The sequence below is a fragment of the Uranotaenia lowii genome, chromosome 2 (assembly GCF_029784155.1).
Source record: "Uranotaenia lowii strain MFRU-FL chromosome 2, ASM2978415v1, whole genome shotgun sequence".
Classification (NCBI taxonomy): domain Eukaryota; kingdom Metazoa; phylum Arthropoda; class Insecta; order Diptera; family Culicidae; genus Uranotaenia; species Uranotaenia lowii.
This window is the reverse complement of record NC_073692.1, coordinates 296,532,075-296,557,194: the sequence shown is the minus strand read 5'-3', so window position 1 is coordinate 296,557,194 and position 25,120 is coordinate 296,532,075. Positions and strand designations below refer to the sequence as shown.

The 25,120-nt window shown below is 39.4% G+C and overlaps 2 protein-coding genes across 2 annotated transcripts; both read right to left on the bottom strand.

The window, feature by feature from the left end:
- Positions 1-2,609: 2,609 nt before the first annotated feature.
- On the bottom strand, positions 2,610-13,286 carry LOC129743986 (zinc finger protein 62-like). The gene is made up of 7 exons (XM_055736250.1): positions 12,274-13,286; positions 8,071-9,708; positions 7,082-7,821; positions 6,149-7,014; positions 5,949-6,086; positions 5,744-5,882; positions 2,610-3,893 (listed from the first exon to the last, which is right to left on the bottom strand). Exons 1-7 carry the CDS (start codon positions 12,970-12,972, stop codon positions 3,848-3,850), a joined length of 4,266 nt encoding a protein of 1,421 aa, XP_055592225.1. The 5' UTR covers positions 12,973-13,286; the 3' UTR covers positions 2,610-3,847.
- Positions 13,287-14,147: 861 nt separating this feature from the next.
- Positions 14,148-15,241, bottom strand: LOC129747100 (nuclear pore glycoprotein p62). Its single transcript, XM_055741122.1, has one exon. The coding sequence runs from the start codon at positions 15,142-15,144 to the stop codon at positions 14,206-14,208; it is 939 nt and encodes a 312-aa protein (XP_055597097.1). The 5' UTR covers positions 15,145-15,241; the 3' UTR covers positions 14,148-14,205.
- Between the last annotated feature and the right edge of the window lie 9,879 nt (positions 15,242-25,120).

Genomic DNA, 25,120 nt, shown 5'->3' with positions numbered 1-25,120 from the left:
TTTTTTTTTAATTTAAAATTTGGAGTTAAAGGCTTATGGCTGAAGAACACGAAAATTTAGAATTTAAAACAAGGAAACAATTGTTAAAAAGATGTCTTAAAAATTTAAAAAGTTTGATTAAAAAAATCCGGCAAGTTGATTATAAAATTGAAAAAAAAAACTGTACCATAAAATTCGGTAGATTTATTTAAAAAATTGAAAAATACAGTATGGAAATAAAAAAGATTAGTTTTTAAAAACATTTCAGGAAGAGTTTTTTCAATAAACATGTTTCATCATAACCATTTTGGTGCTTATTTTTTTCAATTATTGATTTGGTAAATAGTGTCCTCAACTAGAAATTTTGTCAAATTCGGCCATTTAGTTTTGGTAATAAAGAGTTTATTACTAGTAAAATTGATAGATAACTGATTATGGAAAAATGTCATTACAAGTATTTTTGACATCACAGCAGAAAGTGTAAAAAAAAGTTGATTCTATTTAAAGCTCATTAATTCATATAAAACTTTTATTTCTAAATAATATGTTTTTAATTTGAGTTTTTGTAAAAAGAAAGTGCAGAAACTTCTCTTAAGATTTTAAATTATTTTCATTTCAATAACAAACCCACCGTACGATGAAAGGTGTGCTCTGATATGTCTAACCTCACTCGAAAAGCGACGCGTCGAACTACAGCAAGGTTTTATATTCGACACATTGACCAACCGTATTGACTGTGCTTACATTCTACAACGTGTTAACATTTATGTACCAACGAGAACACTTCGACAACGTCAGTTTCTTTCAATTCCTCACCACCGTACTGCCTATGGCCAAAACCACCCTATTGACAAGTGTTGTGAACTTTTTAATTTAGTGTATAATTTGTTTAATTTTAATATGTGCAAACGTCGTTTTAAAATAGGCTTAAGAAGAATTTCTTAGTTTTTAAGTCATCAGTCTGTACGGTAATTAAACCAAAGACGAAATAAATAATAATAAATATAAAAGCTGATAGAAATATTGCATACATATTTAGATTCGGCGAACCCAAATTAGTTGAAATTACCGTTTAAATTCATTGCACCTAAAAAAATGTAATTTTTGTGGCCTTGTGTAAATTTTTACAACACTTTTTTTTAAGTATTTAGAAGAACAAAAAACACGAAATAAAATTGAATCTGAAATTGTTTTTTAAAGAATATTTCATATCATCATAACATTTGTTATGACATAAAAATTTTTTTTTTCATAAAAAAAATGGTTCGTTTCAATCTCAATCTTAGTTACACTTCTTAAAAAAAACCCATTCTAACTTAAGACGAGATAGGGTTTTTGTATATCAAGTTTTGAGTTCCAATACAATAGGTTGATTGAACTAAAAACTAGAATCTACAATCAAAGTTAGTTTCAATTCACGAACGTCAAATAATGTCGTAGATCGAAATGTCTCAAGCCAAGGGTGATACATGCCGAAAAATTTCTGACTGACTGATCAAGTAATTTACCGTTACTACCGTCAATATTAACACGCGCAATTCAAATTACTCTTTCATTGGTTTATTATCGGTGAAAAAAGTGACTTTTGGTGATAAAAGTGACCATTTTTCGGAAAATAGTGACTTTAGTGACCAAATGATGAAAAAAGTGACTTTTTAGTGACTGACCCAAAAAAAGTGACCAAGTCACTAAAAAGTGACTCGCTACCAGCCCTGAAAAAGGTCTAATTCCTATCTCAAAGATTTACTTCCTAATAAATGTAACTACATATTTGTTTGGTTTACACAAACCCTCCTCCAAGAGCAGTTCAGAACGGAGCAAAACATTGGAAGTTTTCACTCACAAAGAATTGCAGTACTAGTGGATCTAGAAATAAGGAATACTCCATCATGTCAGGCACAAAATAACGTTAACTGTGTGCAGACAAATATACAATCGTGAATTTTAGCTAGTTTATTTCTTAACATAAACACCTGAATAGAATATTTATGTTCACATTCATCATTTGCTTTACTATATTAATTACTGCAACAAATTTCATTAAAATAAAGCCTTTATAAAATTAATTTTGTAAAACTTCTAAGAAGTTGCTGAAAAACTGAAAAAACTGAATTAAAGAATTTTCGTGGATAATAAATTCATTTGTTACCAAAAAATTGATGTGGTAACTGAATGTTTGGCTTATTTAACTGGTTGAGCAGGGCGACCGAATATCGGTTTATAGATTACATAAATTGTTAAATGTAAAATGCTGATTTATAACTTCGACAAGACTCGTGCGCAATTAGCAGTTAAGCTGCTCTGCAATGCTTTCAAGCTTCCTTTTTTACGAAATTGATTCTCTCAAGATTGTTTTGGCTCTTTCTTAAATTCTAAATCCACTCACAAAAAAATATTATCTGGAAGAAAGATTTATGTTAAATAAACTGAGAAATGAAATTAAACATGTGCTTTTTATTTAGCTATTCTTCGAAAAAGATTATTGCTTTTCACAACACAATCCAAAAGCCTTAGTTTTTAATCTATATGAAGTTATGAGTCTATGAGAAAATGCCTTCTACAATTCGTTAGGTTATGTTTTCTGTTTTCTAGGGTAGGTGATATTCTTAAAAATATTTTCGGATGAATAAAAATGCTGATACGTAACTTATACAGTGGTTCAGTTATATATTTTTCGAAGAATTAATCTGTTTTTGTTGTTGTTGTTATGTGGTTGTTGTTATTCTGTTCAATATGTTCCTTTGTTTTCTTTTGAAGACTTTACTCGTAACGATTAGGGTTAAAGTTGTATTGTTATGTTACTTAGTTTGCTCTTATCGATTACATGTTTTGCATATTTCGCTATCCATAATAAGTTAAACTGGGAACTTAGTGCACTACGTGAAAGCTTCTTGTTAAAATAAAAGGATTGTTGTGAAGAATAAAATTTTCGAAGCATATGATAACTGGGGAAAAAAACTCCTGTGATCTTAAATTGTTATTCAAAATATTCTAGGTTCAACTCAGAGTGTAAAATTCGACAACAGCTAAGGCGACAGCAGTGTAAACTATATTATGTATTCCTTCAATCGTACAGAGCTGCAAACGTTAATGCGTTTGCTTAAAAAGTGACACCAACTGTACGTAATCTAATACTTTTTATTTAAGGTTTCTTATCTTAATCGAAAAGATACACGTCAATTTCTTGATTTGAGTTTTTCTGATACACATTAAAAATGATAAATGATGGATAATATGTCGTATGAAATAGAAAATTACTGAAGATGTACTGTTTTAAAACTTAAATAAAACGAACTACACTCTAGTAAACGCTAATATGGCTTATGACTATCTGGGTTACCAAGGTAAACTAGAAGAACGTACACATTTAAGATAGGCGTAACTGTTCTTGCTGATCTACTACTCAGTTTTGTTCGTTCGACAAATATCCATTGTCACCTACTTTTGGGACAGCTTTCGGAATACCTTGACCATGCTTAATGTGTATTATGTGTGTCAACTAGGAAGGGTTTATTTTGTGTGACTACCTTATGATAGTCCTCCCAACATATCATCATCTAATAAGTGTTATTTTAGGGGTACACTGCTTAACATTCTAGCATGGAGATAATTTTTGCTGAATATTGTTGTTTTGATGTATGTGTGTTGCTTTAAAAGTATTCGCTTATCTGCCTCAATTTGGTTTATGATTCCTATTATCGGTGCTTGCAATTCATCAGGTGTACTGTTTTGTGGTTTGTGTTTTTTTTATGTGTAGTATAGGTTTACATACAATTAAAGTTCAATGTCTTCCTTATAAATCTCATTCGGATCATTTATGTATCTCTCAAAACGTTGGATCATGTCGCCAACGTCGGTTTGGTGTGTTTCATTGAAAGCACACGTGATTGTCTACCTTTTGGGCAGAGCTGAACCTGAAAAAATAATCGAAAATAAAAATTTGTTACTATTTTGAATGAGTTGCCGTTCTACGTAAAATTTCCCAAGTAACTTTTAGGTCATTTTCACTTTTTTTTTTGCTGAAAACGGTATTTTTTAGTTCCAACTTTCGATTAAAAACACGAACAAGTATTCTTCGTTCTAAACTTAATCGAAATCTCCATGGTTCATGTTGCTGTTCCAACGCAAGAAGTTCTATGACAAATGCAGATTTTATCAACAACCGTTCAGTAATTTTGTTGAATTAAACATTATTCACCAAGAAAAATGCCTAAAGTTAATAACTTGACTAAATAAATCCCGAAGATTACTTTGTTCTTTTATAACATACATATGGAATTTTAATTTAAACTCAATATAATTGATCTTCGAATTTTCGAAGATGGTTAAATCTTCTTAGTGGGACTTATTATTTTAATTTTTCTAGAAGTAGAAAAAAGCGGAGAAACAGTTTTTCTTGTACAAAAAAGTTCATTTCTCAATGTTAATACAACGTTTGACACGACCTCTTTTAGTCCCTAGAAACAACCGCTAGATTAACACGAGCCGGTGCGTTTTAGTGGAGACACTTCTCAAGGATGAAAATCCCGGGAAAAATAGTGGAGACACCAACCATATTTGTATTTTTTTTCATAGCAGATGGTCCATCATTATCGTGAGTTTTGGTTAAAACCCCGGAGTAACATTGCCAAACACATGAACAAGTCGACCGGATGTACCAATCGGAGTGATTTGGCTTGTGGGTGCTATTTGAGGTATGCGGTTTCGAGTGGTTTGCCTGTACAGGTTTTTTGAGCCGGAGTCCTCGAATTCACGAAACAGTACACCGGCTGGCCATGTGCTCGCGTCTAATGCCACAGATCTCAGGCTAAGGTCCACGCCGACCTTGAATGACACTGACTTGAGTAGAGACAAGTCGGTGTCTTTCTTTACCAGGAGATGAGCCTCGGCGGAATCGCAGGATAGGCATTCCTTTACGAGGTCTACGATGTCATCGGTCGTGACGGTATTTTGAAGTCTGGCCAAATAAATCCAAAATTTCTTTTCCGGGGGGGCGACGGTAGCAACACTTTTTGCTGTTGTTGTTTTAGTGCCCACTACAGGGGTAGCCATTGACTCGTGATAGGCCCTTGGAAGGTTATCGGTGCGACGACGTTTATTCGGCTGACTATCGAGGGTTGGCCAGGGGCTTGCTCGATTTGACGGGACGTTCGGACGAGAGCTAGAAATCTTTTCCAAGCTGGCTTTGTTTTGAGAAAAACGCATTCCAAGTTTCAAAAAATAAAATCAATTTCCTATTAAGCTGCGTACAATCATTTTCCTAAATAAGTCTCTAAAATGCTTTCAAATTGATTTAATTTCATCACCCGATCGATAAATATAGCTTTTCCGTACTAATTACTTCATAAAATTAATAAATATAACTCTGAGCCCTTTTACCACAGACTGGTGCTCTCATTTTGTTCATTCGCCAAATTGGAGCGCCTTTTTGAATTCCAGAATGACTGTTCGCCTTTTGGATCACTCATTAAAGAAGCAATATTCAAGCAAATTTAGTTCTGCAGAACATGTTCAAGTCTGGAGCACTACCGATACAAAACTTAGCGCATAAACGAACCAATTGACAGCAAAATGTGCACCATTGGTGGTGGCCTGGTGCAAAAACGCTATTAATTGGATACTATCAAGAATCGATTGTCCCCCAAATTACTAGAAGCTACCCATCTTAGGTAAGTAAATGAAATGTCTACTACTAAGTATGAACTGTGTTTCAACATATTAAACCCCCCCCCCCCCCCCCCCAAAATATATTTTGAAAACTTACGTTTTTTTACAGAAGTTGCAAGAGAAGCTAGTGGCAGCACTACTTGTGGAGGCAACCGGCACGGGGGCCGATATATTGATCGAAGGAAAAGTCATCTGAGGTTCGACTTTCATTTCATTGGAAGTCATCGGAATTGTATCTGAAAAACATCCATTAAAGGAATTAATTTTAATCGGGAACATGAAACAAAATAATTTATACTCACCCGATGGTCGTTTTCCTGTAACATGTTCCTCTCTGTGAGTATCGTACGATTTTTTGTAAGTGAACGAAGCTGGACAATAATCGCATTTGAATTGTTTTTCTCCTCGATGGTAGGTGTTAATGTGAGCGTTCAATTGTCCTGTAAAATAAAACAGATTCATTTATATAAACTCTTTTAAAAGAAAACATTAGAAAAAGGACCTTTATGTTCAAACAGTTCCGAGCAGAAGGTGCACACAAATGATTTGGTTTCGTCGTTCTCATGATTTTGACGGACGTGACGGACGAGATGACCGCTGTACTCGAACCGATAGAAGCAAATTTTACATTCGAAGGGCTTGTCCTTGGCATGATGCAATTGGACATGTTGTTTCAGATTGCAAGCGTAAAGGAAATCTTTTTTGCACAGCTTGCATACGATTTTACCCTTGTTATTCATAGATGAGTTTCCGGGCTCGGCAATGTCAAAAATGGAGCTTTCATTGGATGTAGTATTGCTTCGTTTGGAAGCACCTGGTGGTGGAGTATTGTTTTGATAGCTTACGTTGAAGTCGAGATCGTCGTTGCCGGCACCATCCTCAAGTACCAATTCCAAATTGGAAGCATCAAACAAAGGATCAGTTTCGTGATTTTCAATTGTGTCAGGGAAATCTTGAAGCATCATATCCAAACCTGAACCAAACAGTGAGTGATCGGCTTCAGCCGAATTGTCATCGTCAAGATGAGTCATCATGTGGGCCTTTAGTTCAAACTCATCGTCAAAAATTCGTGGACAGTGGCTGCACTGCATGACACCTTCAAAAGAAGTTGATGCAAATCCAGCATCATCCTGTTCGGCTTTTGTTCTTCTACCGGTATGAGTTTTCAAATGCCAAGTCAGCGAGCGTTGTTTGACGAAATTTAGGGGACATACCGGACACTGGTATACTTCCGATCCGTCTGGATTAACCACGGGAGTTGTTATTTTCGATGGCATTTCATCGCTTTCGGCTTCTTCAGCAGCTACCTCATCTGCGTGATTAATGGCTTTGTGACGGATCATGTGACCCTTAAATTCGAAGCGGTACCTGTAAAACGATTATCAATTATTACCGAATCAAACTTTAAACTTATTTATTTTGCTCAGAGACTTACTTGCAAATGTTGCATTCGTATGGTTTTTCTTTGGCGTGATGCATTTGGAGGTGCTGTTTCAGTTGACAAGAGTACTTGAATACTTTCGAGCAGAGTTTGCATGTACGATCGCTTTCGTCATTCATGTTTTTCTTTGCAGAATGGGATTCCTGTCCCCTATTTTTAATTTTTTCTATGTGCGTTTTTAAATGTTCAATTAGTTGGTCCTCGCGGCTGAAAATAGTGGAACACACAACACATTTGTTCCGCTTCGAGGGGCCACTGCTGGAACTTGGTTCGCCACCTTCCTTGTTTTCAGTAGAATTACGGTTAACCGGCATCAGACCTACCGTCGGAAGTAGTTCATCTAGAACCGGTTCTACGAATTCGTCCATATTGGTGTTGAAACCCTCGTCTTCCAGCAGTCGGATAGGATCCTCTTCTTCCTCGTTAGCCAAGCGTTCCTCCTCGAGATGGGTTAGCTCGTGACGCTTCAGGTTCAGTTTATGAACGAAGCTGTAATGACACTTGCCGCATTCGTACGGCTTTCCCGGTTGATGATGAAGTGCAGTGTGCTGCTGTAACTGACTGCGGAAAGTAAACATTTTCTTGCAAAGAGGACATTGATGATGATCTCCCGATCGGACCCAGCTACGCTTCTTCTTTACCGGATTATCGCTGTTCAGTTGAAGTGGGTCTGCTAAGGGTCGCTTACGGTGTCCAAGCATATGTTGGTAATAGGCTTCTTCAGAATATAATTTCTGGAAACGAGTTGCAATGAAGGAAAATTGAAGAAATTTGTTTTTCATATGCAATGTTTCAATAGTTTATTTTTCTAATGAGGGGTAAGTACGTTAAAATCTTGTAGAGTGAAATATTGAAATAAACAAATCAAATAAACTCAAAAGACTCATGTACCGATTAAAAGAAGAAAAATTTATTTTATATTTGAAAAACTTTAAACTTAGCAGAAATTCAAACTTTGTTTGGTACAGAAAATGTGAACCTACCTGTGGACAGAAGGTACACTGGAAAGTTTTCCGAGGAACGGCATCCATCGATGGAGCGCCACCCTGTGGTTTAAGATTTAAATGCGCGGCAAAAGCACTAGCGGCATGGGAAACCGTCGGCGTTGAAGACATCATGGACAGTTTGCTCTCGTCGTCTGTTTGAGATGCGTTCAAATGCTGCTTAGGGAGCGGTGGAGAGTGCAAGTTTGGCTCACCCTCTTTAAGTTCCGAGTTGGCCACAATCGAACGATGCGTCTTCAAATGCCATGCCATGGACTTTTGCTTTTGGAAGCGTGCCGAGCACAGTTTGCACTTGTATACGATCGATGCTCCGTTGGGGGCCACGATAGCCTCTTCGGTGCTAACGGAAGCATTCGGGACATTCGAGGTGCCGGGATTGGCGGCGTCTGATTTGGAATGTTTCTGCATGTGCCGGAGAAGAGTGCCTTCATACTCGAAACGATAGTGACAGATGGCGCACTCGTGAGGTTTCATCTCCGAATGGTGAATTATTTTGTGCTGTTTGAGGTTGCAGGCATAGGGGAATGTTTTATTGCAGAGATCACACCTTGCACCGATTTTGACCAAACCCTCAGGAGCACTTGCAGACTTGTTAGGAGTGAGACTTAATGGGTCTTCTCCGTTTTGAGGCTGTTGTTCGTCGTCGCTGAGTTCGATTCCATCGCCTGAGGTGACGTTCTTCTGAGGCAATTGTATATCTCCATGAGTTTCAATGTGATTTGTGAAAATCTCACGCGTTTCGCATTCCAATCCACACACGGTACAAACGTAGCATATCTCGGAGTGTTTAAGTTGGGCAGCTTCGAGCTCATGGGTTTTCATGTGGTTGTTGAGTACCGATTCGCGGTTAAATGTTTCAGAGCAAATGGGGCAGACGTGGCTGTGGCGGCCATCGGAAATGTTACTTGTCAGTATTGCTGCCGGAGCAGTTTTGTTCAAGGGGGTTGCTGGCGAGGGAGACCTGTTGTGTTCGGTGGTGATGTGAGAGTTGAGGAGTCTTCTTTTGGGGAAAGCTTCGTCACATTCTGGACATTTGAAGCTGATTGGTTGGGCTGGATCAATGCCCTTTTCGTGCAGTGCCATGTGAGCGTTGTAGCTGTATTTCATAGCAAAACGGTAATGACAAATTCCACATTCGAAGGGTCTTCCACGTACGGTGTGGACCGTCTGGTGACGTTTGAAAAGCGGCAAAGTAGTTAACTGCTTTTGGCATATAAGACAATTGTAGAGTTTATCTCCCGTATCTGGGTTGATTGTTACTTTGAGGTCGGTGCAATCTTCTTCGGCTAAGTCGTCTGTGGCATCCAATTCTTGTTCCATGCTTGCCTCCATCATGTCCGATGGTTCGTTCCCAGCTGCGGAAGCGGCATTAGACTCCTCCAAATGTGCTCTCATGTGGATAAAAAGACGTTGTTCGGTTTTGAAAGTGTACTTGCACTGTTCACACGAGAACGGCTTCGATGGATCATGCTGTGCGATGGCATGTTGCTTGAAATAGCTAAAGTATTTAAAGTCTTTACCGCACAATAAGCAGTGATGTCCTTTTGGAGTAACCTTGACGAATTTTTCACACTGGAAAGTTGGCTTCGGGGGAGTATCGCCTGGAAGCCCATAATCCTGAAACGGCAAAGAAAAGTTGGAATCCAAAACGTAAGAAACATTTCGCATCGTCTATAATGTTATTGTTTTTTCGTAATCCATGATTTTGCTATGGATGAACATGATTAACAATTTCTTACTTTACAATTTTATAAATAGGTACTTTTTGGAATCAACCAAGCATTAGGGATCCGCTTGTTCTTGAAATTATAGGCCTACGGAAAAAAACATCACAAAACTAGTCCAATAATTTCAGAATGTATCTCTTTTTTGTTATTTCTTAAAGACACTTCACATGTATTTAGATAATATTTTATCCTAGTACGAATATTTTGAAAATCTTGAAGAGTGAGAGTGAATTTAGTAAAATTCAAAAATTTGAAAGGGCGAGGGAAGGCAGATTGATTATCACACCAACTACACTCTCACAATGTATAAAATGAATTTGAAACCCTACACGTGTTTTCAACTAGGACTTTTGAATTAAGTACTTATGCAAAAATGTATTGGTTGGATATTATTACATTACTACTTAAGCAATCCCGGCGCGTAATTAAAAAAAGGATAAGAAAAATACTTAAAAAATTAACCAATGAATACAACTCCGGAAAAAATATACAAAATATTGCTTTTATGTTTCCAACGCTTATAAATAAGGTATATAGCAGTGCAATTATTTCATATCATCCAAATGCACAAGTTTGATTGATTTTACGTATAGCCGCAAACGTGAATTAAATCTGAATTTTAAAACACTTTTGAACAAATTTCAAAAAAAAAAAAAATAAAATAGTTACAATATACATATTATGTATGTACCATTAGACTAGTTCACTTTTCGACTTTTTTCGCTGATCGCAACGCCACTTACAGGGTTTGGTCCTCATTCATTTTCAAGTACTCTGGCCAAATTTGAGCTCATTTGAGTAAGTTTCCGGCGTGCGCTAGAAGTTTTATTGAAAAAAGTCCATTTTTCTGGAAAATTTTCGTAGATGTGTTCCTAGCAAGCTGTTGTTTATATAAAATGGTAATTTTATAGTGCTCGGTGATTGGTATGACAAGCATTCATATGGACCTGTTTTAGATAATTGGCTAAATCAAACTGAAAAAATTTAAAAATTCATAAACTACCAACTTTTACATAAAATTTTCTTACAAGTTGAGAGCTTAAAATCAGTATTAAATAGAAAAAAAATATTTTCGATATAAACTTTTCATAAAAATATAGCCTTATTTATAACCTTCAATTTGATGTATAACACTTAATGATCGCAAGAGTGCTAGCAAAGTTATTCAAATATCTATGCAACAAATTTGATTTGATAAAATATTTTTCATTCAAGTTTGCTCCACACCAACTTGAGCACAAGAAAGGATATTTTATTCAATCAAGTACCCCATGACGGGGCCAGGAGTTAAAAAAAGCGCGCGCTTTGATCAAGTTGTAAGCAAGTCCTCTTGATGCCACGTTTTGCAGGTTGCATGATGCTAAAACTTGAATGGAGACAACATTATGATTCAAAGAATGTGATGTGAATGTTCGAATATCTTTGCTTGTACTGTTGCGATAATTAAGTGTTATACATCAAATTAAAGGTTATAAATAAGGCTATCTTTTTATGAAAAGTTTATATCGAAAATATTTTTTTTTCTATTTACTACTGATTTAAAGCTCTTAACTTGTAAGTAAATTTTCTGTAAAAGTTGGTAGTTTATGAATTTTTAAATTTTTTCGGTTTGATTTAGTCAATTATCTAAAACAGGTCCATACGAATGCTTGTCATACCAATCACCGAGCACTATAAAATTATCATTTTATATTAACAACAGCTTGCTAGAACACATCTACGAAAATTTTCCAGAAAAATTGACTTTTTTCAATAAAACTTCTAGCGCACGCTGGAAACTTACTCAAATGAGCTCAAATTCGGCCAGAGTTCTTGAAAATGAATGAGGATCAAACCCTGTAAGTGGCGTTGTGATCAGCGAAAAAAGCCAAAAAGTGAACTAGTCTAATGTACCATTGACATACCAACGAACGAAATTTCACCAAAGCTTAAAAAACAAAAATCTTTTGGAGCATTTAATTAATGTCGATCATCGAATGAAACTTGAAAGAAGATTAAAAAAGAGCATATCAGCATATCAGTCAATTAATTAAGCTTACATTTGTTTTTTATTTCTTTTTCGCTATTTTTCATACAAATAAGCTGTGCCCCAAATGTCAATTAGTATCACTAAGCGCACCCGCTGCTAAAAATAACATTTCAATTAACAAGCAAAAGTCGAAAAAATCACCATATAAATATATTTCACATACACTTTTCATCGAATAAAATTTCGATCGATGGTTTGACTCAAAAGCAACTTTTTTTTGCTCATCATAAATATTCATAATGGGCAATGCTCTGATTTTATTACCCATCCCTTTTGCTGTAAAACTTTTAATTCCAAAATGGAGGGTTGAGTAAAAGTATCCTAACTTGCTTTAGTGTAGTTCGTTTTATTCTCAACTTGCTCCACCATTCGATGTACATACTTATGTAAAACTTTGTAGGTACCGAAATGGGGATTCTCTCTTACCTGAAACGGCATCATCGCTTCGGCACCGTTCCGGACTGAATGGATTTTCAGGTTGGGCGTACTTTGAACCACGGAAGCTAATGAACCGCCGTAGAAGTGGTTATCCATTAAGTAATCCTGATCCATGTAGTCTAGTTCCTTCTTGACCCGGTCATCGTAGTAGAGTCCAGCGTTAACCAATTCCCCGTCGTCTTCGTCTTCGTCCATAATCTCCTGCTTGACCTGAGCTCCACCCCCCAGGAACTGAAGCTGGAGTAGTCTCCGAATTTTATCATCACTTCTGATGCAAGTCTCGTATAACTTATACGCCTGGAGCAGTTTGACCTTGCAAATGGTGCAAATTTTGTCCGGCATACCATCGCTGCTGCCCTGGGCCAGTGGGCTACAAACGGCCATTAGCATCGAGTACAAACTTTTCGATTCCACCGTAGTCTTAGATAGCGATTCTAACATTCTACCAACCTGACTGCCCGGCTGCCGGGGGTCACACAAACATATCCGGCACAGCGACCCGATTGTACTCACGGATTTGGCCCCCCCATTGGCCAGTTCCGGTTGGTGCTGTGTGCCGGAATTGACACTACTGCTTCGACTCTCTTCATTAACTTCTTCATCGCCGGAAGCGAACACAGTCGCAACCAAAGAAGCAGGAGAAGGGTCCAGGAGGAGAGAGGTTGGGCTCGGATTTTCTTCCATCATTAATTATTTTCCCCCAATACACCAGACGGTTAAATTTTCACCATATAAAACCGGAAACGAAGCCACCGCCGTTTGGCATCTATAGTCCATATACACTCGAGACCGTGCGTACCGTAATACAATCGATTCACGGCGGAACAATCGGATTTATCCAATATTGGCCCGACAATGCCCTACTTAAGTCGATTCCTTGGCTGCGGTTCTAAATTTTTACTTTTTTCTCCTCAAACAGAAGCAGCAGCACCATTCGACAGCCTCACAAAAATTGTCCTCCCTCTTCTTTTTTTTCGCAAACGACAGAAGTTCCAAATGATGGATGCGATGCGGGAACAACAAGAAGAACAAGCCCTTATGCGAAGTAAAACCGAAAGGGAATGTCAAAAAACGGCCGCCATGTTTTCCTGGATCAGGCAGCGTCGCTTCCAAACAAGATACACGGTTAGTTGAGAATAACCAAATTTCAAAAATAACATTTTACTCATAAAAGGGCTATCATGTCCCGAGCGCGTGAAGCTAATTTAAAAAAAGTCAACTTAACCCTTCATTTCATGATTTTGTATTTTTCCTCAAAAATCATTTTGAACAGTTGGGAATCATCAAGAAAAGAAAAAATGAAATAAAATTCGATTTTCCACTTTTTCCATACATTGATTGTTGCAAATTTGTTACATTACTCAGCCATTTACCGGCATTTACAAAAATGCGAATGCTCTTTTTGGCACTTGGCTATGCGCATTTTCAGTATTAACAGATATGTAATTTATTTTTATTTTTTTATCTTTATTGGAGTGGAAAAGCCCATATGAAAAAGTTTTTAACACTTTCTTGTTGAGAAGTCTTCAAAAATTCAACAAGAGTGGTTTGATAAAAACTTAAAATAAATAAAAGTCGAGTTAGGAAATCGTTGTGCCCAACAAAACATGTGATGCTAAAAGCTACTTATCAATTCTAACGGCGCGTTCGTAAATTGGTAGATGTCAAATAACTTTACAATGCTTTTGCATACGTTCGTTTAAAATCATTTCGATAATAGGAAAAATCAATTTACGAACAAGCCGTAAAAATGGAATTAGGAATACCTAATGCATTTTTTCCAAACGTTTAGAAAAAATTAATTCAAGTTAAAATTTCATTTTTCTTGTTGACTGTGTTAGACCACATAATTAAAGAATCTCTTGAGTGAAACTTTTAAGCGTTTATCTTCAGATTCAAAATTACAAAAAATACCCTAAACTAATTGTCATAGTAGGTCAATCGGAAGGACCGTTCGTTATCTTTCCGCAGAGTGTCGTGCATTTTTCCAATGTCATCGAGCCGTGTGGTGATACAGGATGTAGAGGATTCAATCCACTGCAACGTGTTCATATGGGCGTTTAAAATCTTCCCGATCTGCACCAGTGGATCGCTGGGGTCCGAATATTTGTTAGACTCATTCAGATGTTCAATGACTTCCTTCAGATCCTCCGACATTTGTTTCAGCTGTGAATCAAGCGTCTCGGCCATGGAATACGTTTGACCCCGTTCGATATCGACCTGGGAGATTTTGGAAAGTTCCTCCTCCAATGGAATGATGCACTCTTCGAGTTCAGTGTGTTGGGCGGTGATGAATTCCAATTCCTGCTCCATAGCGTCCTGTTCGGCTTTGACTTTCTCTACGGCTTCATTCAGAGCTACTATCTTCTCCCCGTTGCCCAGAAGTAATTTGTCCCAGGCGTTCACCTGTGTGGCTTGGTTGGTGAAAAGCTTTTCCTGCTCTTCTAGCTCTAATGTCCATTTATTGATGAATTCCTCTAGTTGACAGAAGTTTAACTGCGAGCCAGAAGCGGATGCCGACTGTGTAGTTTGTGTTGTTGTGGTTAAATTAGTAGCCGGTTGAGTGGATTCAGCGGGTTTGGCTGGTGCTGCAAAACTGCCCAATGTTAGCTGACTAGTAGTAGCCGGTGCAGCCGTAGCAGCAGTTGTCGTGGCTGCTGGAGCACTCGAACCGAAAGTCAATGTCGGTGCCGGCTGAGCTGGAGCGGAAGATGCCGGAACAGCAGCCGATGCAGGTGCCGTACTCGCCGTTCCGAACGCGGTTCCACCGAAACTGAAGCCCCCTGTGCTAGCAGTAGTCACTGGATTTGTACCTGCAGCTGGTGCCGCTCCAGTTGTATTTCCAAAACTGAAATTCATATTTTAACTGTAGCAGGAACCACGAATTAAACGAATAAAATGCGCGATATTTTCGCACCAAAAACACAAAAATTCAACTTTGAAATGACAGCAACATTACAGGGTGTGCTGAAAACGAATGCGCAGGGAACCGAGAAGTTAAGGCTCGTTTCCAATGCGGCACTTCAGGCAGGTTTCCACCAAAGGACTGAAGCAACTGTCAAATCACATACAAACGGACCGTACCGACTTTTTGGAACCACAACGTCAGTTCCCCTTTGATTTCAATGGCATTTTGGTACCAAAACGTCAGTGCGGTACTGAAATGTCAGTTCGGAAATTTCCTTCTCTTTCAGCCCCTTGGTTTCCACAGACGCACGGCAACTTATATCGCCTTCATGTATGCAACTGTAGATGAGCTATATAACAGCTTCGTTCAATCGTATGGGATAATGTGACTACCAAAGAAAAAATTGGAATTTTCATAAATTGCAGAACCACAGGGATTAAAACACACTTTAACAAATTTTTCATAAATTTTAAAACATCTTAAAACTGCTTCATATCTGTAGCTTGTTCAACAAATAACTGAGATATTATTTCCTATGTACATATGTATTTGTCGATTTGTTGTCACCATCATAAAAACGGGGCTTTAGGTTTAGATTAGGGATACCATACGTACTCTTTTATGAGTACATGTACACTTTTTCGAACGAGAAATGGACCTACTCCTCTTTTTGTTAATTTTACCAATAAATGTACTCTTTTTTTTGTTAAAAGACATTTGATCAGAAAAAAACCGACGTATTTTTTCCATTTTATAATACAATAATACAATACGAATAATAATACGAATAATACAATAATACAGCATATTTGGTTTTATAAGCAATGAGCGGAATAAGCGCCTTTGAGTACGCAAACAGTAATCAGTATACAGAAAATGTAGGTAGTATGCGTAAATGCCTCGTACACAAATAAAAAGGGGAACAAATTTCAAATAACGTTTGTTAAGAAACTGTACGTGTCAAGAAAACTCTTTTTGGAATGGATTATTTTATCATGATTTTATCATTTTTTTGAGGATTGAGAAAAAATAAAATTCATATTGGTACCGAGCTATGCGCCTGTATGATATGCAATAGTAGAGTAAAAGGATAGGTTTTATCAATGTATTTTGTTTAATCCTAAATTTCGCTTATCCGAGGTGGCCCTTCCGCCGACTTCCACGAACAAGCAGGGTTCTACAGCCCATCCCTTTCCTTCTGTTTTGCATACCATTCGGGCCACACAACTCGATAAATATATAGATCTTGCACAGACAAACAGACAGGACACTTTGAAGAAAAATCGGTTGATTTTTCGCAAAACGATTACATTGCCATCTAGCGGCGACATTGCCTACCAAACAATTACAATTCTAGAATGGGTCATGGTCACCTATGACAATTTGGCGTTTCTCACTAAAACGTAAACAATCAATTTATCATTTGTTAAAGAGATACTGTGTTATTCTCTTCTATAATCTAATTAAAATTTTTGTATTTCAGAAGATATTGATACTGCTGTGCTGTTGCTGACGAGTAAAGCTCTTGTGCATTAAAAGAAGTTCAGATTAGAAGATATCCGAAATCTCCTAGAGAAAGATTGAAGTTGACACCGGTCTTTATCAAGCATTTCTGCATGTAAAGAACATTTTTAGTAGATGCTAATCACTGTGATTCAGCGGCCAAAGCTGAAAAGCCTGTCATTTATATTTTATAAAGGAAATCTTTTGAGTTTTTTTTTGCAATAAAAACTAGCAAAAATTGGAAGGCTTTATAAAGGATGACGGATTGCACAGAGTTAATATTGATCTCATTTTATCTAATAAAGACTATCAATGAGTGTAGGTATATCATAAACGTTTTTTTTAGTTAAAATATATTTCCTGAAATAATTCGCTCTACCAGAATAAACGTATTAATTTCAAAGAACTACATCTACAATTGATTCCGAAAATCTGATGGGCAGTAAACAAATGAGAAAAGAAGGAAATAACAGCCGATTTCCATTCAATAGAAACACAATTTATTAATACAAAAGTCTTAAAAAACTGGCAATTCACATCTCGACACTTTTCCAACACTCGCTGATTTTTTTCCCTCGGAACCAGCTTTTGAATTCGATATCTCCGCAGCATTATTTTGCTTCAAAATGCTTTGAGCAAGAGCGGCTGAGAAAAGCAGACTTCCAGTAGGAGCTTCGATGAAATTTTGCTTGAAGTTTCAAATTTTCAATAACACACATTCGGCTAAATCAACTCTTCCGGTCCATCAATTCTCTGACCAACGACTCATGCACCGGAATGAACCTAACATGATTTTCCACCTTCTTCGCACACCTTCTTACTGTTCATCGCCTGAGATATCGTTCCTGGATTCCTGAAATATTGGATTCTGGATTTTGAAATAGGCAAATGAATAAAACCAAAACTTATCTTTTTGCAAGACCGCATTTTTTCCGAACGCTAGTTTTGTTTGTTGTTAAATAAGACTGAATGATATAGGAAACCATGGAGATACACAAGAACGGAAGGTTACCATGATCGAGAATCTTTCATTCGAACGCAGTGCACTCTAGTGTCGACATTGCCTAGCTTCTAAAGATTCTAAACCGGTTTGCGAAGAATGAAACAGGAGTGTCCCGTCTGTTTGTCTGTGGATCTTGTATTAATCTGATGGCTGGGATAACGCGGGAGCTCGGGAACCGGAATTCGGATAAGCGAGTTTCAACTGTATAACGTTTGTCCTGACCTTTTTCGAAAAATGATCTCAACGTGCTCGTTCTGCTCTTTGCGGGATATGGTAACCCTATGACAAACTCGTCGACCTCACCGAAAGCTCCGAGGCAGAAGGTCTCAAAATCAATGTCGGAAAGACCAAGTCGATGGAAATCAACACAGTGAATCCTTCCAATTATGTGGTAGCTGGGCAACAAGTTGAGACAGCGGAGTGCTTCCAGTATCTTGGTAGCCAGATAACGCCTGATGGTGGTGTCACGGCGCGCCTCCATCATATGAAATTTTGATATTTTTTCCGTGTAGATGGCTAGGAACAGATAGCAAAGGCTGTGCGAAAGAACCTTTAAAGTTGTCAGGAAGTAGTTCGGAGAGATTTCTCTAAAAGAAGAATAAGCGACAACTGATAGAAGCATTTTGTGAAGATAGAGCGCCAGATTTATTGAGCAGTTATTTTTTGATACGAATTTAAGGCCATTCTTGGATGACTAGTTAGACCACGTCACGTGAAAGGCAAGTGGAAAGGATTGCACAACGTTGTGATATAAGTACTACGTCTTTCGAGCAATCCGCGATCAAAGCTTCCACTGTGCAAGTTATTTAACCGCAACCAGCGTCCAGCAGTAACAGAACCAAAACGGCGTCAAAGGCGTCGGCTTTTAGAAGATCGTTGCTATAGTTACCAGTCAGTAGCATACAAGAACATCTTATTAAGCCGCATACAGAATTTAGAAGAGCAGGAGTAGAAATAGAGAAAATTACTAAACGTAAGTAACTTACCTATGAGATTTAGCCATAAGTTAAACAATGAAATCGTTACAGGAATTTTTTAATATATTGTATATTAAAAACTCGGAAACAACTCTACATCACTCTTCTAAAATCCACATTAAAAAATTCGTTTACGATGACGTCGGAAGCTTCGACCACGGCACAGGAGATGAATCGGAATACTGGAACAGTACCAAAAAGGGTGTCTGGAGTACTGTCTATGTCATGCATCGGTGTTTCTTGCATCTTCCCGGGTTCTACAGCTGGAATGCTACAATGCAACAGGTGCGCTATTTGGTTCCATTTAAAGTGTGTCAACGCTTCGGACGACGCCATCAAGCGTGCCTGGACATGCAAAGGCTGCACCAATGATGTCTCAAAGGTTCCTCGCAATCAGTCACGAAGAAATGAAACATCTAGCCCCTGTCAAGTGTGTGGCGGCCCAGAAACGGAGGAGATGGTGCAGTGCGACTTTTGTGATTTGTGGCACCACTTCCAATGCGTGGGCGTCACGGAAGATATCGCAGACATGAGTTGGAAATGCCCAAATTGCGAAGCAGGAAACATTACCGAACACATCGTAAGTACGAGAAATGAAACCCATGTACCACGATCAAATCCTCAGTTAGCAGAAAGGCTTTCATTATTGTCAGTAAGCAATAGAAATAGTACCGTAGAGTCAACATATTTTACGGTCCCTCTGACCAACACAATTGTTAGTGCAATGCCTTCGTTAGTAACCACCCCCGCAATCACCATAGCCCCCGCGTATACGCTCGCTCCCTACGGAAATATATATTCGCTCAATGCTCCCCAATCTTCAAATGTCTATACTATGAGTACTTCCCTTCCGGGCGGCGTGTCAAGTGAAATGCGTGAACCCCCTGCTGCCTCTTATAGTAACTTGTTCCGACCAATGGCTTCAGTTTCAAATGAACCAGTCTACACTACAGCCGCAACCGACAGTTTTCGTGTTATGCCATCAACCGATCATCGAAGCCACCAGATTTTAGGTTCCGTGGATCAATCGAAAAAGCAGAACGCTCCGAGTCTATCGCGGCCTGGCGGAAGAGACTATATTCGTTTGGAGCTACAAAAACTGGAAGAAGAACAACGTCTCCATGAGGAAGAGTTCGCAAGGAAGAAGGAATTGCTTCAAAGGCGCTATGATTTAATGCGAGAAATGGCTTACGACTCTCACACGGCGGATCCTCACTCGAGAGTGGAAGAACGTCAGCAACGTCCGTCTATGTTCCAGAGTCCAAAGAAAAACTTACCGCAGGAGCATCAACCGTACCAACAAGAAGTCGTAGAAAAACATCACACCCCGAATCATGCAACGATCTTTAATCATCAGGCACAGTTGCAGCCGAGGACTTCTCAACAGCTCTTCGAGAATCGATATCAGCGAAGGATTCCAGAGGACACATACGTTAACCTGACAGCAGCTGATGGACGGATTCGGCAGGATGCTGCTAGATTTCCCTTGTATTCAGTTCATGGACAGTTTACCCCTCGACATCGCTCCACACCGCAACACCGCGGATTCCGCTCTGTGGTTGGAAATGCCCAGGCTGAAGTTGATCTCGAAGGTGACCTTACTAACAGTCAGGTAGCTGCTCGAAAAGCCGTATCTCAAGAGCTACCTATCTTCACTGGTGTTCCGGAAGAATGGCCGCTGTTTTATGCAACATACAATACCACATCAACCATGTGCAGATTTACATCAGAGGAAAATTTGATCCGACTCCAGAAATGCCTGCGGGGTAAAGCACACGACGCGGTTAAATGTATGTTGATGAATCCATCGAATGTTGGTAGCATCATTTCAACCTTAAAGATGTTATTTGGCAATCCTGAGATCATCGTGCATAACTTAATTTCTAGAATTCAAACCACTCCTTCTCCTCGAGCTGATCGTTTGGAAACCATGGTGGAATTTGCACTTTCAGTGAAGAATTTGTGTGCTACTATTGATGCGTGCAAACTGCACGAGTACACATATAATGTTGCACTGCTGCGTGAACTAGTGGAAAAGCTGCCAATCGAATATCAAGTTGACTGGGTCAGGTACCGAAGATCCATCGTTGACGTAAGACTAACCACATTCTGCGATTGGTTGTATGATTTCGCTGAGACCATTTCACCCATAGCCTCCTTTGCAAGCGTGGCTAAAGGTGCCAAAAGGGGGGCAACTTATTTGAATGTGCATTCTGAGATCGATGCTGACCAGTTGATGGAATCTAGGAGTTATAGTTTGCAGTATCACCAAATTAAAGAACCAAAGGAAAAACCAAAGCAACATTTTCGGTCAACAGTAGAGACAGATAGATCCTGTAAAATTTGCAAAGGTAACTGCGTTTCATTGGAAAGGTGTAAGCGTTTTTGTGAATTCAGTTATAAGGGTCGCTGGGCTGCAATCCATGAATTCGGTTTCTGCAAAAGATGTCTAGGGAAACATGCCAGGACAACATGCAAATCCCAAAGGTTATGTGGCCAAGAGGGATGCGTTTACAAACATCACCCCTTGCTTCATAAATTCCAAAATGTTACCGTGCCAAAGGATGGTCCCGTCGTGTCTTTCGACAGCAATAGTCACTATAATAGGTCGAACCAGGTACTATTTCGTGTCATTCCTGTTTTGCTTCACGGACCTTGCAAAACTGTCAGGACATATGCCTTCCTAGATGACGGCTCATCTGTAACATTGATGGAAAGCGCGTTAGCTGCAGAATTGGGGGTGACTGGGAGAACAGAACCACTGTATCTTCATTGGACGGGCGACAAAACTCGTGATGAATTGGATTCAGAAAGGTTAACATTGGATATATCGGGCACTATGTCGGGGCACAAAAAGTATCGTCTCCCCGAAGTGCATACCGTCTCAAATTTAGGTTTATTCCACCAGTCTCTAGACATGCAAGAATTGGCCAAAAGATACCATCATCTGCGAGGGATCCCAGTGGACTCTTACCACAACGTCCAACCGCGCATACTTATTGGAAGCGATAACGCAAATCTCGGGTATGTTTTGAGAGGGCGCGAGGGCAAGATGCAGGAGCCAGTCGCTAACAAGACTCGTCTAGGATGGATCGTCTATGGCGGATGCGATATGCATAATCAAAAATTTCTTGGTTACCATGGCGTGCATATGTGCCAGTGTACTGGCTCTCAAAATGCCGCACTCAATCAGGCCATGCGCGAATATTTTTCTTTAGACGGACTGGGGATTACAAAGTCAACGACGCTTATCGAATCGAATGATGACCGTAGAGCTCGGGAGATTTTAAAGAGCTTCAAGCGAAGAGGTGATGGACGTTTCGAAGGCCCGCTTCTTTGGAAGTACGATAAATTTAGATTACCGAATAGTAAATCGCAAGCTCTGCGTCGTTACGAATGTCTTGAAGCTAGAATGAAGAAGGATGCCTCTCTAGCCACTGTTCTTCATGATAAAATTAAAGATTATGTTTCGAAAGGCTACATCCGGAAACTCAACAAGGACGAAATTGAAAGAGATGACCAAAAAATGTGGTATCTACCTATTTTTCCAGTGGTGAACATCAACAAGCCAAATAAAATTCGCATCGTGTGGGACGCAGCAGCTAAGAGCCATGGAATCGCCCTGAATTCGCTTCTCTTAAAAGGTCCAGACCAAAATGCGTCACTGGTCGATGTTCTGATTAGATTTCGTCAGCATCGCATAGCCGTATGCGGTGATCTGAGAGAGATGTTTCATCAGGTTATGGTGTCCGAAGAAGATCAACACTTTCAAAGATTTCTTTGGAAGGAAGACCCAAATGATCCAAGTCCTAGCACATATGTTATGCAAGTTCTCACCTTCGGAGCATGCTGTTCTCCGAGTATTGCACAATATGTCAAGAACGTCAACGCCGGAGAATACGCAGGACAGTATCCCCAAGCAGCAGAAGCGATAATTGAAAACCATTACGTGGATGATATGTTGTTGAGTGTAGAAAGTGAAGCGGAGGCGATTCGATTAGCAAACGAAGTGCGTTTTGTTCATGGACAAGCCGGATTTGAAATGCGAAATTGGATATCTAACTCCTCAGAAGTATTAGCTGCTTTGAATCAACCGAACACCCCGGACAAAAGTTTGAATCTTGGTTCTGAGCTGCCTACGGAGAAGGTTCTAGGCATGTGGTGGTGTACCTCAACAGACTGTTTTACTTACCGTTTATCAAAAAGGCACGATGACGAGCTTCTTGCAGGCCAGCGCATTCCAACAAAACGGGAAGTACTTCGGACGCTCATGTCCGTATTTGACCCTCTAGGATTCCTGTCAAATTTATTAATCCATCTGAAGATCATTCTACAACAGACCTGGAGAACTTCAATCGGGTGGGATGAACAGATTCCTGAAAACATTTTCGAGCGTTGGCTGGAGTGGATAGCGGTTTTACCGAAGGTCCAAGAAATACGTATCCCTAGGTGTTTTCGCTCCGAGGTCTCATCTGGATTAGATGTTAACATTCAACTTCACACGTTCGTCGACGCCAGTGAACTTGGGTACGCAGCGGTAGTCTACCTACGTTTCAAACAACATGACAGGATAGAATGCGTTATCGTCGCAGCTAAATCTCGCGTAGCTCCACTAAAGTTCCTATCGATCCCTAGAATGGAACTCGAAGCTGCACTTATTGGGGCACGGCTAGCCAATTCGATATGCAAGGCATGGAGTTTGAATGTCAATCAGCGGTTCTTTTGGAGCGATTCCAGAGATGTGTTGTGTTGGATTCGATCGGATCATCGACGTTACTCTAACTATGTCGGACATCGTGTCAGCGAGATACTGGATTTAACCCAAATGTCAGAATGGAGATGGACACCAACAGATGAAAACGTGGCGGATGAAGGTACCAAATATCAAAGGTCACCAGAGTTGACAAACGATAGCCGCTGGCTGAATGGCCCAGAATTCTTAAAAGAAGACGAACCAACGTGGCCAATCGAGCGAGTAGTTACCAAACCGACACACGAAGAATTAAGAGCATCCATTTACCATCACAAACATGTTCGCCAAGTACCAGTTGAACTATTTGAAGCGACGCGATTCAGAAGTTGGAATCAACTAAGACGAACAGCAGCATGGGTTCGAAGATACCTCATCAATCGTTATAATCAAGCACACAAAAAACCTCTCGTAGTCGGTCCTCTCTCTGGCCAAGAAATTCACAAGGCAGAACTAGTTCTTTTCAAACAAGCACAACTCGAAAAGTTCTCTGAAGAAATCGCAATTTTGTCAGATAACAGCGCTTCCCACGAACTCATACCAAAATCAAGTTCGATTTACGAATTCTGGCCGTTTCTAGATGAAAAAAAGGTGCTAAGAGCCAGAACGCGTATTGGAGCATGCAAAATGGCTAGCATGGATGCCATACATCCCATAATCCTTCCGAAAAAGAGTCCTATAACGAGCCTCATAGTTCACCATTACCATGTACGTTTCTACCACCGCAATCATCGCACCGTGTTGAACGAGCTAAGACAACGTTTTCGAATAGTACCCCGATTTGCTAGTGTTCTCTGGCAGGTACGAGCTGCATGTCAAATCTGTAAAAACTTACGAACCATTCCACAACCCCCTCCGATGAGCGATCTACCTGAATCAAGATTGGCAGCCTTTTCCAGACCATTCTCCTTTGTTGGAATCGATTACTTTGGTCCAATTAACGTCACGGTGAGGCGTAGTTCTGAAAAACGTTGGGGCGTACTCATAACTTGCTTAACGGTGCGGGCGATTCACATTGAAATAGCTTACTCACTTTCTGCACAATCATGTATTATGGCCTTGAGGAATTTCATGGGGAGAAGAGGTGTTCCCATAGAAATTTTTAGTGATCGTGGTACCAACATGGTAGGAGCAAGTAAGGAACTTTTAACTGCACTTGAGTCTATGGATCAAAATTTAGTCATCCAAGAAATATCGAGCCCTAATACAACCTGGTCATTCATTCCTCCCGCCTCGCCGCATATGGGTGGATCATGGGAGAGAATGATCCAAACGGTAAAAAGAAATCTCAACCAGATAAAGCCACGGCATCAGCTCACAGATGAAGTTCTTAAAAACCTGTTGATAGAGATCGAAAATGTTGTCAACTCCAGACCACTGACACATTTAACAATGGACAACGAAATTTCTTCTGTGTTGACTCCTAACCACTTCCTTCTGGGATCATCAAACGGGTTGAAACCGGCGACTTCTTTCAATGACAGCAACCAAGCTTTGAGAAATACTTGGCAAACATCGCAAATTGAGGCAAACGTTTTCTGGAAACGCTGGATTCGAGATTACTTACCCGATCTCACCAGGAGAACGAAATGGACCACACCAATTAAATCGATCAAGGTGGATGATGTGGCCCTAGTTGTTGACCCCAACCTTCCACGCAACTGCTGGCCACTCGGTAGAGTGATTTCGGCTAT

Excerpts from the sequence above, each read along its gene's own strand:
- LOC129743986 (XM_055736250.1), bottom strand. The coding sequence starts at position 12,972 with ATGATGGAAGAAAATCCGAGCCCAACCTCTCTCCTCCTGGACCCTTCT. Across the intron at positions 7,822-8,070 it reads AGTGTACCTTCTGTCCACAG|AAATTATATTCTGAAGAAGC; the intron begins GTAGGTTCACAT and ends ACTCGTTTCCAG. Across the intron at positions 7,015-7,081 it reads TACGAATGCAACATTTGCAA|GTACCGCTTCGAATTTAAGG; the intron begins GTAAGTCTCTGA and ends ATCGTTTTACAG.
- LOC129747100 (XM_055741122.1), bottom strand. The coding sequence starts at position 15,144 with ATGAATTTCAGTTTTGGAAATACAACTGGAGCGGCACCAGCTGCAGGT.